We start from the raw sequence: 20,665 nt of genomic DNA, 5'->3' as shown, positions 1-20,665 counted from the left end.
GATGTAAAGGTGCTGGTGCTTCGTGATTTGTGCGCAGACGTAATTCTGGGTCATAATGTCCTCAAGCAGCACACGAGCGTCGAAATACCCTTTGGAGGAAGCAAGCCTCGTCTAATTTTAAATGCGCTGACCACCGCGGAGGTGACGTCCCCCCAGCTGTTCGCTAACTTGTCGCCGGTCTGCAAACCGATAGCGATCAAATCGCGGCGATATACCACTGCTGACATGAATTTCATCACTTCGGAAACCAAGCGATTACTGGAGGAGGGAATTATAGAACCGAGCGATTCGCCATGGCGCGCACAGGTGTTAGTAACCAGCAGTCAGAACCATAAGAAACGGATGGTTGTCGATTATTCCCAAACGGTCAATCGCTTCACCCAACTCGACGCCTACCCCCTGCCGCGCATAGATGAGATGGTCGAACGCGTGGCCAATTATAAGGTATTCAGTACCATCGACTTGCGAAGCGCCTATCATCAAATTCCCATCCGAGAGGAAGACAAACCGTACACTGCATTCCAGGCAGGGCGGCGCCTCTACCAGTTCAGAAGGATACCATTCGGTGTCACGAATGGAGTAGCTTGCTTCCAACGGGTTATGGACGACATCATCTCAGATGAAAACCTCGAAGACACTTTTGTTTACGTGGATAATGTCACAGTGTGCGGTAGGGATCAGAGGGAACATGATAGGAATCTGGACAGATTCTTGAGCATTGCTGGAAAATATAATCTGACTCTCAACTACGAGAAATGCGTATTCTCGGCAAGGTCAATTGACCTTCTCGGCTACACAATAGCCGACGGCACAATTAAGCCTGATCCTGAGCGATTGCGCCCGCTCCGTGAGCTTCCACCACCTCAGGACTTGCAAACAATGCGCCGGGTGATCGGGATGTTCGCTTACTATGCAAGATGGATTTCGCAATACTCCGAGAAAATACATCCCCTAGTGCATTGCAAAAACTTTCCACCAGATGCCGCTGTCGTGAAAGCTTTCCACGATCTCAAGGATGATATCAGTAAGTCCGTGGTTTTATCGATCGACAGCTCGGTGCCCTTCGTGGTGGAGACCGACGCTTCAAATCACGCCATAGCTGCAACACTTAATCAGTCTGGGCGGCCGGTCGCTTTCTTCTCGAGAACTCTCTCTAGAAGCGAGCAGAGACACTCGGCAATAGAGAAGGAGGCGTACGCCATCGTCGAAGCGCTGCGTAAATGGAGACATTATTTACTGGGAAACCACTTCACGCTCGTTACGGACCAACGATCCGTGGCTTTCATGTTTGATGGGAAAAATAACGGGAAAATTAAGAATGAAAAAATTATGAGATGGCGGATAGACCTAGCCTGCTACAGGTACGACATTGTTTACCGGCCCGGGAAGGAAAACCCTGCTGCAGATACCTTCTCCCGGGTCTACAGTTCGGCAACAATCAGTCAGGCTTTGCAAGACCTCCATGTGTCTCTGTGCCACCCAGGGGTAACCAGGATGGCACATTTCGTACGCAGACAAAATCTTCCCTATTCTGTTGAAGATATTAAACAAATGAATGCTTCATGCCCTGTTTGTGCTGAACTAAAACCCAGATTCTATGGCGCGGCTTCTGGCAGACTGATCAAGGCTACTTCCCCCTTCGAGAGACTAAACATCGACTTCAAAGGGCCCCTGCCGACCGAAACAGACAACAGATACATATTCACCGTTGTTGATGAATATTCAAGGTTCCCTTTCGCGTTTCCGTGCTCGGATATGACCTCGGGCACTGTCGTAAAATGTCTCTCTGACCTCTTCGCTATGTTTGGGAGACCTTCGTACATACATTCAGACAGAGGGCCGTGTTTCATGTCGGCCGGGCTAAAACAATTCCTATTAGAGCACGGCATAGCAACTAGTCGAACGACGGGTTACAACCCACAGGGAAACGGGCAGGTGGAACGGTATAATGGAGTAATTTGGAAAGCCGTAACTCTGGCGCTGAAATCGAGAGGACTGGGCCCCGAGCGATGGGAGGTTACTCTTCCTGACGCTCTGAATTCCATACGCTCTTTGCTCTGCACGTCCACAAATGCCACTCCTCACGAACGTATGTTTACTCACCAACGACGTTATGTTGACAGTCAAACGGTGCCCAACTGGCTGACCCACCCCGGTACAGTGTTCATGAAACGCCCGGTACGACAAAGCAAGTATGAACCGCTGGTGGAGGGGGTCGAACTCATTGACACTAATCCAGAGTATGCTCATGTCAGGCTCCCGGATGGCAGGGAGACCACTGTGTCGGTTCGCCATCTGGCTCCCTCAGGTACTCCTCCCGCCGGTACACCACCTCCTGGCACTCCTCCTTCTGACATTTCCCCCCCAGGAACTCCGCCAGGCGAAGGGGCTGCCGCGTTCCACCCGAGAGCGATCGAGGAGTCATCTCCGGCACAAGTCGAGGCTCACCAAGAGGATCGGGAGTCTCCCTCAAGTGAAACTGCCGTTTACTCCCGGAGAGGTCGACGAATAAGGCCCCCTCGACGACTCAATCTGTAAAGGGGATTATCGGCATTCTCGCTGCTTATGCTCCTATATGCCCATTATATCATATATCGATGCTCATTTCCATGCTCCTACAACTCAAAATAATCACTGCTTGGCATGTATGCTTCTGTAGATCTATTAGTCCGCGTTGCTTGAAATGTATACTCCTATAGTGCTAAAGCAATCATGGTGTGTAAGATGGGCCCCTAGTTACATTTTAAAGGTGGGGAGAATGTGGTGAATTAACGTGAATCGAGGGACATGACGCGGGATCACATGTTGTGCGTCTCGCGTATAAGGGGAAGTCTCTCGGCGGCACGAGTGATTGTCCCCGGGGCATTGCTATTGACATCGGCTGTCCACTTGATGCTCGTTAACTGAAGGTGCTCATTGACTGGTGAGAATGGAGATTATATCGAACTCCGTGCTTACGCGGATTTAGTCTGCAATGGTTAACTGCACATGTATACGTTTCTGCTTATGTACTCCTAGCTGAACCTGTATTTCCTGGTATGCCCACAGAAGCGACTCCAATCAAATGGAATAAAGCCTAAACTCTGAAGGTTCATCTCTCGCTCTCATTTCACTAAGGCTTCTGGTAAGGAACCGAAGCGCCAGAGGAAGGTTTATATTCACTCGATATAAATCCAATCCAATCGTGTTTATACACCACCCAGCGTTTAATAAGCACTCGATATAAAGCAAACCCAATCTTGTTTATACACCGCCCAGCGTTTAAAAATCACTGGATATAAATAAAATCCAATCGTGTTTATACACCGCCCAGCCTTTAATAATCACTCGATATGCATCAAACCCAATCGTGTTTATACACCACCCAGCGTTTAATAATAATCACTTGATATAAATCAAACCCAATCGTGTTTACACACCGTCCAGCGTTTAATGATCACTCAATATAAATAAAACACAATCGTGTTTATACACCGCCCAGCGTTTAATATTCACTCGATATAAATCAAACCCAATCGTGTTTACACACCACCCAGCGTTTAATAATCGCTCGATATAAATAAAACTCAATCGTGTTTACACACCACCCAGCGTTTATTATGCACTCAATATAAATCAAACCCAATCGTGTTTATACACCGCGTTTATAAAAATACAGGCATTTTGGGAGGAGGCGTCCATTCATCGCGGATTTTCACTTCTCGCGGGGGGGCGGGGGGGGAGGGTTGGAACGTAACCCCCCACGATAAACGGGGGATGACTGTACAATGGTTATTGTTGTCTCAAGAACTTTATCTATGACAATTGTAACAACGTTGGTGGAGACTGTTTTATCCAACCTTTTGAACAACACACTGCAGGAAAAGGTCGATTATGTCGGTCTTTCCTTTTTTTTTGCCAATATAAGACACAATCTAAATATTTAATAAATGGTAAAAGTGAACCACTCGCAGGATAGGTAGCCTCAAAGGTTGCGCACTCACCTTTGAGCCGATTACCCAGGGTTCAAATCTTGGTCCAGCTATAAACTGTCACCCTGGTTATTTTCTACATTTATGGTGATGCAGATCAATGTGCGTGCTGTCCATCAGAAGGCTGTTAAGGCAGAGGACCCACCTGCCACCACTGGTTGTTGGTAGATGTTAAAGATGCCAAAGTGTCTTTTACGAAGACGAGGCAAGTTGTTACTGGAACCCTGACAAAACTAAAACTTCCTTCCACTTTCAGTCTTGTATTGTGTGTTGGAGTGGTCTCTCAAATGATATAAATATGTAGCGATCAATAAAATGATATCAAAAAAATGCTAAAATAAATGTTCTAAAAAATGATCCAACGATAAAAATGATCCAAATATAGGAGACAAAATACATTCTCATCAGACTGTTTTGTTCCAGAATGTTTTTGAGACCATTTTCGAAACTCAGTTTTATCTCATGAATGAATGTGTTCCATAGTTATACTGTACTACTGTGTGATACTTAGAACGTGACTCCATTTGCCAAGATTTTGTACTGTATTTACAAAAAAATTGTGACAAAGGCAATGAGGACTTGGGTGAAAGCACTTTGAACACCATTGGCTGCATTTGGCCCAGAGCACAAACAGAGCCGAATGGCAAAACCAATTGGTGTGTTGTTTACCATTGGTCTGTTTTGGCAGTATCCTTCGATGCAGTGTTCACCTGTCCAGGCTTCATTCTTAGATATAAAGTATTCACAAATGTAATTTGATGGTTTGCTTAGGGATCACTGACAAATGGATGGTTGGAATGTTTGGTACACTGTATACGACTATACATATTCCTTTACTGAGATCTTGTATTGTAAGCTGTTTTTATTGATTGCCACCACGACATAATGTGAAAAGTAAGCTTTTGTTTCCTTTGTCTTACATATAGATATTTGAATTACAAAAGTATATTTTCAACCTTTTTCACCTGAATGATTGTATTATGATTCTTAAGAAGTCTTTTTGAGGCTCAGGTGCGAACACATTTTACCTTTACCTTGACTGGTAAACAGATTCCTGTCTTATATCCACACCCTCCGCTTCAAGGGTTTCATTGTTAGTCATCCAGGAGGCTATACATGCAGTACAGTATAGTATAATTGATGTTTCCTTGAGTTGACAGTGCATCATTAATTATGTAGTATTATAAAATTTACAATATGTATTGTTACAACAGATAAGTTAAGGTCGTGAAAGTAACAAACTTAATTTTGCACATATTTTTTAATTATCGTTGAATGCACCAGCTTGTATACATTATAGTAATCTTGAAATACTTACTTAGTAAATATGTTGTAAAAGAAGATGACATAATGTTGTAAAAGAAATGAAGAAAAGAGAAAATGGAAAATAAAACTTGTTGAGGCATGAGCCATTGTCTTGGAAACAGCTGTGTAAACTCCCAGTTAAACACAATTGGAGGTGCTAATGCAACATAGAATGCTTATTTTTTTGGTGCTTGTCTTTGTTGTTTTACGAGCGAGTTGCACACACAATTTAAATTTTTTTTATTCTTTGCCCTTGAGCGGTAATTAGCCCGTCCCAAGTACAGCGGGTGATGTGGCTTTGCATTAACTTCTGTGTTTTTTTTTTTTTTTACCATTTGAGCTTTTGTCATCAAATTTTCAACAAAGCTTTATCATGAGAATATGGAGAAGGCAAATTAATAATTTGGTCAAAAGGTCGAAGGTCATCATCACCACATAAAATCGTCAATTTTCATCCGACTGACCTGAAATTTTCGGAATGGGGTCACTGAATTGGTTCAACAATAAAACGCGAGAAGCCGATTGTTTTGAGGGAAAAAGGTTAAGGTCCAAAAATCATCAATTTCCATCTGATTGACTTGAAATTTGAGCAGGGTTTGCATATTGGGTCACTGAAGTTTATGTTTTTGACTTCAAAAGATCAAGGTCACCTAAAATGATCAATTTATATGAGCTGTTTTCGTCATGTTTAGCATATGGAAAAACAAGACGAAGTCCGAATACAAAGTGGACGTGGACAGGTTTTTCATTTTCAGATGCTTTCCAGTTGGCATTGGGGTTGGTCCCTTTGTCAGCATTTTCTTTTTTGTTGAGAATTACTTTTATGAACTCGTCCAAGGGTATTGCATTGGAATGTTTGATTTATTATTTATGATTCAAGATGAATGCAATGCAGCAGTATTTAAAATTGTACGTTAGAAATTACGAATCAGAGAGTGCGCCAACACTCTCAAATTAGGAATGGTGCAGAAAAAACATGTGGGTCCCACCCGCTATATACAAAACTAAAGTTGGAGTATCTTCTTCAAAAAGATGCTTCGGCTGCATATGAGATTCTTCCTAGTCTGTTCAGCTGGTTGTCTAGGCAGGGATTACTTTTCAGTACTCTAGACCAGAGCAAAAGCAAGAAAAAGCAAAAAAAAACCGAGACGGTCAAAACTGGTAAATCTTCTCATTCATTGTCAATACTATTACTACTACTACTACTACTACTACTACTACTACTACTACTACTACTACTACTACTACTACTACTAATCTTCAGACGGCATATTTCTGAGCTACCTCTGTCGATATGGCAATGACCCTGGTACCTTCCGATCGAGTTTTACTCGGTGCAGCATCCTTTGCTGTCGTGATTTTAATAACTTGAAAGAATTCCACAAAAATATGCAAAACTGCATTCCTTTGTGAAGGGATTAGTGGGGTGGGTGGGACTACGACTGTCAATCAGCCTGATGGGTTCAGGGCCGCTAGAAACATTTGCCATAAAGGGCCAATCAGACCATATGGGGTGGTATGTACAGCCCCAATACAATGTGAGCACATCTATAAAGTATGTAACTACAACATTTGTAAATCGATAGCATCACATCTATACATATATTTCTTAAAAAAAAATAGAGACAAGTAATAAAAACATTTTAAACAAGAAAAATAGCAATCAGAGATTGCAGACTCTCGCCAGTACTTGGTTTGTGTGGTGTTTGTTTAGTTTTTTTGTGGTTTTGTGTGGTGTATTTTGTGTGGCGTTTGTGTACTAGTGTGTTACGTAATTAATAAGAGACATAATTAGAGCTGCCACTTTATAACTACTGGTAGTGATGACTGGGTACCCAGATGTTCCACTTTGACACAACCTCATTTTGATTGGACACCTGAACCTGACCAACGATGTTTATTATTATTCAATTGAATTTAGAATGGGATTAAAATAAATTCAGTTCAATACAAATGGAAGACCAAATACTGCAGGTACTAGCTGCAGCACTGCATTGTCATCAGAAGAAACCAGAAGGAACCGGAACAAGCAATAAACAAATATGGAGTCATCAGGAGGAACCTGAATAGGATTCGGGTTTCAGATGCTGCTCCTCTACCCTGAAACATATCCAGTCGCAGCCAAGTGAGCCTTATTCCAAATGTTTTTTTTTTATTTTTTTAAAGAACCCAGATTTTAAAAATAAATTATTGTGGCTGCCACACAATGCATCTGATCAGGTGGAAATTTAAAACCTATATTCCCCATCACTACTGGATCATAATTGTGATGTTTCACATCGATCAATGAAGCGGTTCAAGAGAAATAATTTTTACAAAGATTTTCATTCAATCTAATGTGGCTGCCAAACCTATCATTTATTCAGGAACAAGTGTGTGAAGGTATCCCAAAGGCTTGGGGAACATGTGTGTGAAGTTTCACCTCGATCTGTCCAGCTGTTTTGCAGAAGATTTTTTTTAATGTTTCAGGGTAAATCCAAAATGTCTGCCAAACCATGTGACATATCATAGGTGGGAACGTTTTGTTCCTCATAGATAGCGGTCATACCTGTAAAGTTTCGCATTGATTTGTTCAGCCATTTCAGAGAAGAAGATTTTTGAAGGTTTAAACAAAATAAAAAACTATGGCTGCCGAACCACATGACTGATGACGTCGTCAATTTTTTTCTGTCAACAAATTTATCCCAAGATGACCCTCAAAAATTTTCATACTGATCGGATGTAGCGTTCTACATATGCAATGACGATATCATAACTAAGGCACCGTTGACGTCGTTAAAAAATAATCACACATTCTCCATGAGGAGTACTTGCCATCTGTCAAGTTTCAATTTTTTTCTTTGTGCGGTTTTGGAAAAACAGAGGTTCAACATGGCTGTCATACCACGCAAGCTATGACATCATAATTATCATTAAAACATTATACATGAGTTGTCGCTCCTTTGGTAAAAATTTCCTGTCAATCCGACAAGCAGTTGCGGAGAAAAACCGTACTCAAGTTTTGTGCGGACAAACAAACAGACATACATTATAACTGGAGTGAAATGCAATACCCTCTCCTCTCAAAAAGATTCTGTGTGCATGCGTGCATGCTCAACATAACTTTGTCTTTTCCAGGAACAACCTTTATTCAAAGGAAGATGTAGGGGTGGTTTCACATGAACATTTCTTGTGACCATCCCTACCTTGTTAACATACCTTTTGGAGAATTATCCCTACATCCTGTTGCATTTGAAAAAAATGTATGGATTACTTGTGTGTACTACACAACAGTATTGGTAATTGTACATGAGAAATTACTTGTCTGTTTGCTGACTTTCCAGGGTTAAACATTGAGCATCTGAGGTTAAACATTGAGCATCTGAGGTTAAACATTGAGCATCTGAGGGAGTAGTTTTGGGATGGACAGACAGACAGATACTCCTGCTTTATAATATGCTGTAGACTCGTAGGGCACCCGTGGGAAACCCACAGGCATAGATATGTATGACATTTAGACATCTTGAGTTAGATGCTGCACATGGAATCTTCCAAAATGGGTACTGGCAATTTATCAGATCCAGAAATGATGTACAATGTACATAATTTATTTACTTCACATAACATGTGAATACGTCACAAATTATGTGAATACATGTCCATGTACATGTGAAATACAGTTTGTTTATATATCCCAGATATCTGAAATAGCTGTGTTTGGAGCAAAGCCGAATTGCAACTTCGGATATTGTCTCGGAAGTTGCGATATTTTCCATCATTACCTTGATAAAGTTGTTGCAGTCAAGCAGTTATGGCAAATAGTGAAGGTAATAATTGGACTTTCCCCTTGGAGCAACAAAGTGTAAATCCATCCCCTTTCCCTGTTGATTTATTTGTGAAATCTTCTGCAGAACAGTACATGCATGGTGAGGTCATCGGACCGCAATTATGCTCTTGGACAATATTTTCAGAAACTTCGTCTGATTCATTCCGGATGCTGTTGTACATGTTTGCAAAGCACGCATTACCCTACAAAGTCTTTGTTGCTCAGCATCCTGTGCAAGTCTGTGTTGAAGTTCATCAGCCACCTCATTCTCTTACTTCATTCTTTTTCTTGCTGCTTTTTGTGCAAGTCTATGATGATATTCATCAGGTGTTTCATTCTGTTCCCTCATCGTTTTATTCATTTTGTAAATGGCAATTCCAAACGCAACGCAAGGGGTCCTCCGGTTCAATGTCCCTCCGATTGATGCCTTTGCTGCATGCCAAATTCCAGGGTGGTAGTTTAGAGCTGAGTTGGGGTTTCAATCCGAGCAAGGTAGCTCAAAGCCAAATGGGAAAACCTTTGAGAGTCCAAGCTATCCTGGAAGGCCATAAAATAACAAATGCAACGCGATTGATTATTTGAAATAATACTTTACTTTTACTGTGCTTAAGATGTGTGACGTCATCATGTCCATGCCACCTGCTTCACACGGGAGCTTTATACTTGTGTGACTAGAATCAAAGAAAACCTCAGACTTGCAACTTTTAATTGTAACTACGTCTGAAGAATGAAACATTTTATTGTGATGATTGTTTAAGGAATACAGCTCAAATGGAAAAGTCCCTGGGAAAAAAAGTGTTGTGGGCGGTGTATCCGGGCATTACACCTTTCTGTCAGGTGAAAACCAAAATTGCTCTTTTCGTACTTGTTCAGCACACAAAAGGACATTTTTTATATTGAAGATTTAAAATTAACTTCTTTAAAGTGTAATATAATGACCGTTTTTACAGCCATTTTTTCCCTGCTGTGCAGGGGTTAGGGTTTTTCTTGAGGCAATGTTTTTATGGCTGGATGCCCTTCCTGACACCAACCCTGGTCGCCTCTTATGACACACAGGGATATGGTATACCTATTCACACCGGGGCCAGTACACTGGTACTCACTTCGCCGACCTCAGATGGATGACAGGCTGAGTCAACCCCCTGGTGTTAATTCAGCAGCCAACGGGGCTTGAACTCAGGACCCTGGGATCCCAAGCCGCCACCCTAACCACGAAGCCAACACCAGGCTCTAACTTCTTTAAAGTGTCCGTGTGCATAACTTGAAAATAAGAACTAAAAAAATCTCTCGGGAATTTTCCTTCTAATGTTTGTTTCATATGGTATATATGTGAATTACATGTCCATGCACATGCGAAATACAGTTTGTTGATAAATCCTGTACTTGCACACGATTCAGCCTTGAAAACTCGTGTGAAAACGAAAAGTTTTTTATTATTATTAAAGACTTCACGATTTTCTTTCCTCATTTTGAAAACATACCTCATTTGGGTTGTGTATAATAGACCACTGCTGCGATCGCTGACATGCATTACTTCGTTTTCTTTACATGAGTCGTAATTAAAATATGCCTTTGTATCTTCAAAAGGTAACTTAATGATAACTCCCCCTCACCACATCATGTCCGACCAGATGCGTTCAAAACTGCTATTAGAATGCATTTCTGTGTATAAACGCCAATGCTCATCCTATTTTCTCACATTTTAATGCAACTGAAACTTGAACCATCTTAACGACTACAAAAATGAAATCAGAAAGTGGATTAGAGTGAAGATATAGCCGTGAGGGACTCTGAATGGACTTTATATTGTTGTGAATCTGGAAGCTATGAGCACACAACATACAGGTCCTATAGAACAGTTATATCGGTAAGTATCTGTTTTTAGTTAGGGTCCCCGTCCCGTGTCTAATGGGTGAATAAATGTACTTGCACTGTGAATTACTTTGATAGTCAGGGTTTTCTTTCACTTTTACAACCCTCATAACTACGACAACGCCAGCATCACCTTAACCTCGCTCTGGCCAACGCCATTGTCTGCGTGCGTGTCAGCATGTACGTGGGCGGAGCCCACGCAGAATACAGTTCCTCTGGCTATTTGGTGGGTGGAGTCCACGCAGAATAATGTTGCTCTGCCTGTTTGGTGGGCGGAGTTCAAGGAGGAGTCCCGCGACAGGGAGGAAGGGGGTAACGTGATGTCACCACGCCCCCGGGCCAATCGACGGACTTGCTGCTCGTTTTGGCCAGTGACAGGGCGACGAGTGATTCTGCGAGCCAAAACCGTCCAGTAAGAGAGAGCGGGGAGGGTGGAGGCGCCCCCCCCCCAGAGACAGGGTGAATAAGGGTGCGGCGCGTTCGGACCGAGATTCTTATTCTCTTCCTCCTCCTTCTTCTGATGATCAGGAGCTCGAGCTTGAGAGACACAATCCCCCACCAGAGCCGCAAGGGTTGCGCACCGTGTCTCTGTCGGCGAACGGAAGCTCGAGATAGAGAGATCCTGCCGTCAACAGGACCACAAGGGGTGCGCGTCATCTCCCCGAAGGATACAGAGGAGAGTTTTGGTTGCCAGGACGAGCGCCGAGCGGATTCCGGGTGTTCAGTGGAGCCGACTCTGCTGCTCCACCAAGCGGTCGTGCTCGTCGCCGATACCCGGCCCTGCAACAATATTACAGGCCTTGATTTCACTCAAAATGTATTTTTGTCTAAAAACTCAAATTTTCTTCCTGCCTTTTTGCATCTGAAACTTGCACCATCTCCGCGCCTACAATAAAAAGAAATTGGATGTCGAATTAGAGTCAACATAAAGCTGTGAGAGTGTAGGAAAGTGCGAGCCTTACAAAAGAGGCTCCACGGAGTGAACAAAATGAGAGTTTGTGACTGTATCTATCTTGTTCACCCCTATATTCTCCTCCCCTTACTCTTGTTCTTCCCCATGTCATTTATACCTCCCAAGTCCTCCTCAAGCCAAGCACTTTAAGCGTTAAGCCAACACCAAGCCTAAGGAAGAAGGTAACAGGAGAAAAGAACTTGATGTTTAAGACAGAAAATTATCAGAGAACAACATAAATTTTTTTCCTTGTGTGAAAACATATAAAAAGACACTTAATTCATGTTTTTATCACATCGACTTGCGAAGATATGAGAAAAAGTAGATTTGTACAATTCACTGGTGGCCATCTTGGATTTTCAAAGCTATTAAAAATGCTCAATCGTGCCAGTCTGGCTCCTCTCTTATCTCATTCTAGACATCTCGTATAGCAATAATCCCAACAAAAAAGTTTGTATATACAGTATAGCCACTTGCCACGTTCCACATTCAGTGACCTGAATATGGTAATATATTTTTAATTCTCTTTTTTTTTTCTTATAGGAATGATGACAGTTTTTTCAAGATTATTGATTATTCTGTTTTGTAGGTAGAGATGTCATGTCATTGAAAACTTTCTTCCTTTCGCAAATATTCCCCAAAAGGCCAAACTCATTAACGTCTTTTTTATTGGCAAAAATAACACCTTCATTTTATTTTATTTTTGTCCTTTTATTCGATCTTGTTTGCAACCTGCCCAGCTGTTCCTCATTCCATTGCATTGACCTCTGGTTCAGCCTTTCCATGAGCCCTGACCTCTGTATTGATCAAAGTTAATGAATATAATCCTACACTGCCCAGGGTGCTAAATAATTAGATATTTTCAGGCACATCGGAAGCAAAAAAGAGAAAACAAAATTTCAGAACCATCAGAAGCAAAATTAATTTACTTCTCATGTGTCTTGAGGGTAACAAAATGGTTCCATCATAAAGATGTTGAAGATAAGATAATTTTGTGTAGTTTGTTACGTTACTGCATACATGTACTTAAATTGCACGTGCAGATAGGGTACGAACACAGGGAAAAAGAGATGTGCTGAATGCCTCAAATTGTTTTTTTTTTTAGATGACATAACACTCGAGTTACAATGTGAATATTTAGTGGTATCGCCGTTGTCCAATATTGAATGGTTGATGACTGGGAATGGACAAGGTTAATTGGCTAGTCATGCCTTAATGGAAACGAACCTGTGGTCAGTCGTTTGAGAATAATGCATTGGGGAGAAAGTAAGTAAAAAAAAGTTAAACAAATATTTAGAGGAGAAACAGTCCTCCAGGATGAAGCATGCTGACAACCACAGCATGCCATCTGTAGCACATGGATGGGAAACAACCATCAATCCAATAGATGTGACAGTGCTGTTTGTCCTTGTGCACTACAGCAGGAATGTGAGTCCAACAACAGCTTAACTTGCCGAGCCTACATCCTGCCTCATTAAATGCAGCGATTGCTGAGCATTTTGGCAGTGTTGGGTGCACCATGCATTGATGAGACTTTGAAAAATGCAAATATGTGTTCAATAAAGTAGCTTTCCCAACCATGCTTTTCCTGCTGCTCAGAGTGAGCACAGCATGGGATCTTTTTTTTTCTACTGCAGGTTTTTAATTTTCAGGAGATGTTTGAGAGTGTGCTGATGTTGGTGTCTGTGAGCAATGATTACATCAGCTGTGCTTGTGTTATTGAACAATAAAAGCATGATTGTGCAGCCTACATTGATTATGGCTCCACCACTAATTTAAAGTTCACAGATGAATGACTGTTTTTAAAGGTCATCATTGCCAAGGCTGTTATTTTACTGATATTCACTTTGGAGTGGAAAATGCAATGATGTTTCAATTTAGTTGCTTATTCTATTTCCACATTTGTGTGTGCATATTGTTTTCTCACTTTCATGGTTCTTGATTTATTTTTTTTATTTTTGGCCTCCATCAGGGTGTTTCTCATGACGAAGGGTTCCTCTGCAGCTGAAGGGGCAAGAACTTGGAGTTAAAACCATGGCCAATGCAGAACAACGGCAATCTTCTTCACGGCTGCCTGTAATTGGTCGAAAAGCAAAAGTGGATGCCCCGGCTACAAAAGCGAGCATTCCCAGCACCTCTATCCCCAGTTCACAGAACTTGCTGAGCGATAAGCAGAAGGGTGTCATTGGTTTCAATGGAAGAAAGGCAGCAGGTCGAGCAGAGCTTGCTAGAGACCCATCAAACAAAATTAGGAGTCATTGTTTTAGTTCCGTGGGGGATTTTAAAGGTTCAACTGGAGTAACAAAAGTGTTAGCGAATGATGCAGCCAATGCACAGCTACGTAGATCATTTGGGTTTGGTGGTGGCATTGTCAAGGGTGTAAACCGTAGGCAGCAAGTTACCCGATCGCTCACAGACGTTGCAGATAGACTCTCTCAAAGTGCAGTAAACAGGGGTATTGGGACCGTGCAGAACTCGAAAACTAGTTTTGCGGATGGAAGCAAATGCAAGTCAGCAAGCCATTGGAACAAAGTTGGCTCAAGAGAAAGTCTCAGCAGCTGGAGGGATAGTGACATACCTTTGCATACAGACTGTAATGAGTTGCCTCGTACCAAAAGTTTCTCACATGCAATAACACAACCTCCAAGTGGCCGGACTGCATCACAGAAGGGCTTAGCACAGCCTTCTTCACCTCTGACTCGCAAAACCATGGTAAACAAGACTGAAACTGGGAAACCATCCTGCCAAATTGGCAGGCCATCTGGTGGCTCCCAGGAGAAGAATAGGGCCAAGGAACAGCACCTGGAAGTGAAAAAAGAAAGTGAACATGGGAAAGAATCTGTCACACGTGAAAAGGGGAATATTGGTGTTGGGAATGTACCAGTATCAGCTGTAAAGTATCCCCAGCTACCAGCCTGCACTGACTCTGCAAAGGCTTCTCTCCCAAGCTCTGGTTCAGACCAGACACGGGATGCAAGCCTGATTGAGGCTACGACAGTCCCATCAGGGAATGGTGAGTGTTCAAGGAGAACAGTAAAATGCATTTCTTTAATTCGGAAGTTAAAGCCATTTGAAACATCCATTTAGTTTTATTTGAAACAGCAATGCAGTTTTAAAAATTGAAATGATGATTGAATGAATCTCAAGGATGTCTTTATTTTTATATTATTTGTGCATGGTGTTCTCAGATTGTCATGTGTACGATGTGGGCAAACTTTCTGCTTACCCACCTTGTACACCTGGGATATTCCCGAGAATAGCTGAATGGTGATTTGCCAAATTTGAAGCTGTGCAGGAAAGCAAAAACCCCACACTTCTTCAAACGCTTTCCCTTTAAAACAGCATGAGGGTGGGAGGAGAAAACGTCCCCTGACTATTTAATTAATAAACAGTTTTAATAACAAGAAAACGAGAATAAAATCAACAAGTATGATAGCAATCAATGAAATTGCTGTACAGATTATACTACACAACGAAGATGGCATGAGGTGAGATGGAAGTCTAAATAGACAACACATAACACACACTTGACTTTGAACTCGGGCTCGAAGCCTGTAACAGCAAAGGAATGGGTAGTGAAAAGAGGGTGCTTGCAAATAAATAACTAGAATGCATGTCAAAATGTAAAGCCCATCCGTGTACATTTTGTACTCGAATGGAACTCGACGAAAACGACAATTAAAAAAATATTGTGCATTTTATTCATTTGTCTTCTTCATATTCTCATAATTAAGGTTTGTTGCCGAAGATTGGATGACAAAAGCTCAAATGGCAAAAGTGTTATGGCCCAACAGACACACTGAAGCTCAATGGTAAATAAATAATGAAACACAGAAGCGATTAAAAAAAAATAATAATAATAATAATAATAAGTGGGGCATCTCACACTTAACGTGCTTTGGTGGGCTGATAAGGACTATTTATAGTCATTATGACTTTGTCCTTTCATATTTTGACCCAGTTCTTAATTATTTTCTCTATATTCTCATAATAAAGGGTTTTTGAAAATTTGATGATAAAAACTCAAAAGGTAAAAATGTTATGACATGGATGGACACACAGACTACAATGCGTGTGCGCTCGTCACACACACACACACACACACACACACACACACACACACACACACACACACACACCACACACACACACACACACACACACACACACACACACTTGCCCCGCCATTCACAGATTCGCTATTCACGGACCCCGCATATCCATGGGTCATAAAGTGTGATGAGCTTCTACATTCACACTTTGCGAATTCGCGTTTTTTATTTTATTTTTTATTTTTACACTTCAGGATTGGTCTCCTGTATTCACCTGGGAAATTGGAAATCAGCTCACATCACAGCATTGCATAAGAAGTTGCAAAAACGGATTCCCTTAACTACAGCCCAATTAACTTACTGTACTTCCAATCATCAGCAAGGTCATGGAATCCATCATCGCAGCTGACATGAAATCATTCCTTTTCTACAATGGCCTCATCTCAGATCATCAATTCGGATTCAGACCTTGTCACTCTAACTTGGACATGCTGTTTCTACTCTCCCAGAAATGTTGGAGGCCCTGAATATCAGACATGAGATCAGGGCAGTCTCTCTGGACATATCTTGAGCTTTTGATACAGTCTGGCATCCTGCCTTGCTCTCCAAACTCTCTGCCTAAGGAATCCAAGGCCAACTCCACTCTTGGATTACTGACTTCTTCCCCTCTCGTAAATTACGTGTAGCTCTCAACGGAATCCTTTTATCTCTTCTTCCTATCAAGGCTGGAGTACCCCAAGGCAGTATTCTCGGCCCTATTTTATTCCTAATCTTTACCAATGTTCTCACCGACTCTCTGGATTATCCTCTTTATCTCTGATGATGACTACGCTCTCTGCCGCGACATCTCTCATCTTTCCGACAGACAGGCAGCAGCCTCTTCTCTCTCCTCAGACCTTGACTCAATCACAAACTGATCAAACATAATTTTGCTTATGTATCCATATTGTCCACCCTTTGCGTTCTCCCATACCCCTCATCGTCACCTGCATCCCTTGTTTGTCCATCTCTGACTACTTTCTTCCTCCGCCCTGTTGTTGGTGTTTCCCCTTTCTCCTGCTTTTCCCTTTGTTATGTTGTGTCCAGATTTGTTCTGTGTAATCACTCTTCCACAAGCCTCGACCAGCTTAAAAATTTTTTTTTAAACGATGCCCCACCATTCGTGGCATTTTTCAGGAACGTATCTTTGGTGAACGTGAAGCTGACATGTGAAGCTATTTTAGGAACGTGAAGCTGACACAGGTAGTTAATCACATTCAATGGTCCTCAGAATGTGAATCTCCAAATCCCCAAAGCATATTGGAAAAGCCAATTCAGCAGCAACAGCTGTACCGCATATGATGAAGATGTTGAGGATGTTCAACAGAGAAGAATACCTCAAAGGGTAGATACAAGAAGATGAATTGAACCTCCTTCCCGGACCAGCACAAAGTGCATTAAAGACCAGCCACGGTAGCAAAGGATTTTATGGGTCACTAAACCTTCACATGTTCATATACAGAAGACCCCCAAGCTCTTCCTTCACTGTGGATGTCGGTTTTAAATTGACATGCACTTCCGGGAACACAGCGTGGCAGCTCAAGAGAAGCTGAAATGCCTAATTGATTTCCTTCATCCTTCTCTCTCCCTCAATTCCATTCCCCCGATGTCTTTGCCATTTCACTCCTCTGTTGTTCTTGTTGTTACTCCCTTTGTATGGAGTCCAGAAACTTAACAGCAAATGTAACCTTTCCTAAGCACAATTTTGTGAAATGTAATGATCCATAACACCCAGCTCAAAGGTTAATTAACCAGTCCCCCCCCCCCCGCCCAACGGGAGAAGGGCTTTGCAATTGTGTGTGTGTGTGTGTGTGTGTGTGTGTGTGTGTGTGTGTGTGTGTGTGTGTGTGTGTGTGTGTGTGTGTGTGTGTGAGATAAAATGATTTACTATATCTGCAGTTATTTTTCGTTGTCATTCCCAGCTGGTGGACCTTTGTCAGCTGTGCCTATAGATTGTCCCTCGACTCGAGAGAGGCTGTGGAGTGCACGTCCTGTTTTCTCAGCATCAAGAAGTCGGTGCAGAGAAAGTTCAGTTTTTTCCGACATGAGCAGTCTGGTAAGGGTCGATCATTTCTACTTTGTAGTTTACACTTTTATGGTGATTTAACATTATTCCTTGTAATTTTGTCTGTGATTTCATCCTGTCATGATTTTTTTCTCTCTCTCTCTCCAATGCTGTGTATGTGTACTGTGGGAGAATTTAGGAACACTTTCTTTTCACGAGGATGAATTTGTGTTTGAAGTTTATCTCGGCCATGCATTTAACTGGGTAGATATGGTGATTCTAAGGTATCTTGCAAGTGACAGGTTTGTGAATCGTTAGCTCAGAAGGCTCTCAGTCCTTATAAAATTCTCAAAAGTGATGATGAAAGTTCAAATTAATAGTGCCACATAAATAAACCATATATAACTGAACTTCAAGCACCCATCATCTGTGGTCATTGAAGATTATGCATTTTTGAGCCATTGCAATATTTAAAGTATTTTGTAGCTCAAACACACAGCCATCTCGCACCTTCTTCACTGTTGTTCCATGATATTTTATATTCCTCTATAAATCTGCAACATTTTATCCCTGCTGTCCTTTTCTGTCTTTCGTTGTGTTGCATGTATCTTGTGTTGCTCTGCCAAATTGTCTATTAAATGTGACCCTTCAACATCTGTTCCCATTTGTTACCTCCACCACCGTAGGTGGATGGAAGTTGTGTTTTCACCCCAAATGTCTGTGAACAGAATATCTCAAAAAGTTATGGACTGATTCAGACGAAGTTTGTTGGGTGACAAGGACAAATTGATTTGATTTTGGTGAAGATCCAGATCCAGACACGTGAATTTTACATTTTTTATAGTGATTCTTCACCTCTGAGAGATGGGACTGAAATGAAAGGAAGCATGATGTTTCAAAAAGTTTGGGACAAGTTATGACAAAACAAGGTGGATGACTTGGTTAGGCGACAAAAACAAGCGGATTCAATTTTGGTTCAGGTCTGGATCCAGATCCGACTTATCTATGAGATACAAAACATAAACTGTTCAGCCTGGTGAACGTATGTGATCGACCAAGTGCTTTTCTAGTTTTCTCAATGTTTCTTGACCTCTATCAATTGGAAGAAAAAAAAAATCATATCAATTGTAGATGTCACCATGGAATAAGCATTTCAGTTATTTTTGCTCATTCACATTTTTTAACCCATAAAGATTGATTTTGTAACATTCTTATTGAATCACTCATTCTGATCTTTTCAAAGAAATCTTTAGGGTCCATTAGGATGCCCACTTTTTTGATCAACAATGGTGCTGTGATTTTGTCTGTGCATCATACAGTTTCAGTAACACAATAATCAAGTTCATTCGACATATATCAGAGTTAGAGACAAGTCTTTGTTATTAGCACTCATCCAGTAATCAAGTTCCATTAACCAGGATAAAAGTTTGGTGTTCGCTTTAAATACATGTTTCGGTGGAATAAACCAAATTGTTATTCTCGTCTCAATTTATATGCTTCCTACAATTGTCAGCCAAATACATATTCACAATTTTCCCTTTTGTTATTTTCAACCGTGATCCGAACATAAAATAGGGATGATAGAAAAATCTGACTTTCCCCTTGTCTTTTCTTGATTCAGTTTGAAGTGAGGTTTGGTGATGTTGCACTTTTAAGATTGCTTTTACCTTTGGCCACCAGATAGCGCTGTTTGGTCTCTTTTATGATGCAATGAATCCTTTTCTGCTGCTGATTGCTTGAACCTTTCATATTGGAGCAAATTCAGACCTCCAAGTATGCGACATTAATGTATCGATTGATTTCTAAACATTACAGTTTGCTCATTTCATGTGATTGCTCGATCTTAAAATGTCAAAGCGTTACCTTCAGTCAACAGGCATATTATCATGGAACGTGATTTTACATCTCAAGTGGCGTTCTTGTGTTCCAAGTAATTTATACTCATGGGTTGGGGGAGGGGGGTCAGGATTTTCGGAGAAGATGTACAAAGAGATCGAAAGAACACAGGGGCATCCATTTCACCCATCTTTCTGTGCTTTTATCAACAACACATTCATTAAGCTATCAGTTTATTGATTAATGGATTTCACTGGGGATGAAAGTTAGGTGAATAGTGTTGCAGTCCTGGGCACATCACCAGGATTTTGGGTGGGAGAAGTGGGGGTGGGGGGGGCATTGGAGCGATAAAGAAAATTGGCGTGTGGAATTGACAAACATTGGCAGCACATTCACCTTTTTGACAAGACCCGTTCACAGACACCACAGAGACTGCGATGTAAGCAACCACCCATCCATATGTAAGCTACCTACCAGCCCTGCCAATATCCATGCACCGATCTGTCCCCAAAATATATGTGATTGCAATGGAAGAGGAAGTGGAGAGGAAGGTTTGATCATCAATGCTTTTTAAAATATAATCATAACGTTAACTTTTATTTTAACTATTCTGCAATGCTTTAGTGAATTGAAAAATGTAAAGATTTTCGTTGATGGACAGTACTAATTAGGTAGGAGAGAAGGGAGAAATGAATAATTATTTTCAGCTGCGTGATGTGTGGCTATTAGGGTTTAAACTGAAATCAAGAAAAGAGTAAAGTTAATTTGTGGAAAAGTATATTATGTCCTGGACTTTTGACCTTGCAACATTATTGCTCTCCTCACACC

At 41.5% G+C, this 20,665-nt stretch overlaps 1 protein-coding gene across 1 annotated transcript in view; it reads left to right on the top strand.

The window, feature by feature from the left end:
* Positions 1-20,665, top strand: part of LOC147017956 (uncharacterized) — a 666,861-nt gene that overhangs the window by 6,958 nt on the left and 639,238 nt on the right. The window contains exons 2-4 of the mRNA XM_085899928.1: positions 13,878-14,918; positions 17,919-18,052; positions 18,688-18,714. Coding sequence (XP_085756054.1) covers positions 13,940-14,918; positions 17,919-18,052; positions 18,688-18,714 — 1,140 coding nt within the window. The 5' untranslated portion in view covers positions 13,878-13,939. The remainder of the gene's footprint in view (positions 1-13,877; positions 14,919-17,918; positions 18,053-18,687; positions 18,715-20,665) is intronic.

The sequence above is a fragment of the Eptatretus burgeri genome, chromosome 10 (genome assembly GCF_056783735.1).
Source record: "Eptatretus burgeri isolate ZD-2024b chromosome 10, Ebu_testis_v1, whole genome shotgun sequence".
NCBI classification, from domain to species: Eukaryota; Metazoa; Chordata; class Myxini; order Myxiniformes; family Myxinidae; genus Eptatretus; species Eptatretus burgeri.
The sequence above is the reverse complement of the archived record's forward strand: the minus strand, read 5'-3'. Positions and strand labels throughout refer to the sequence as shown.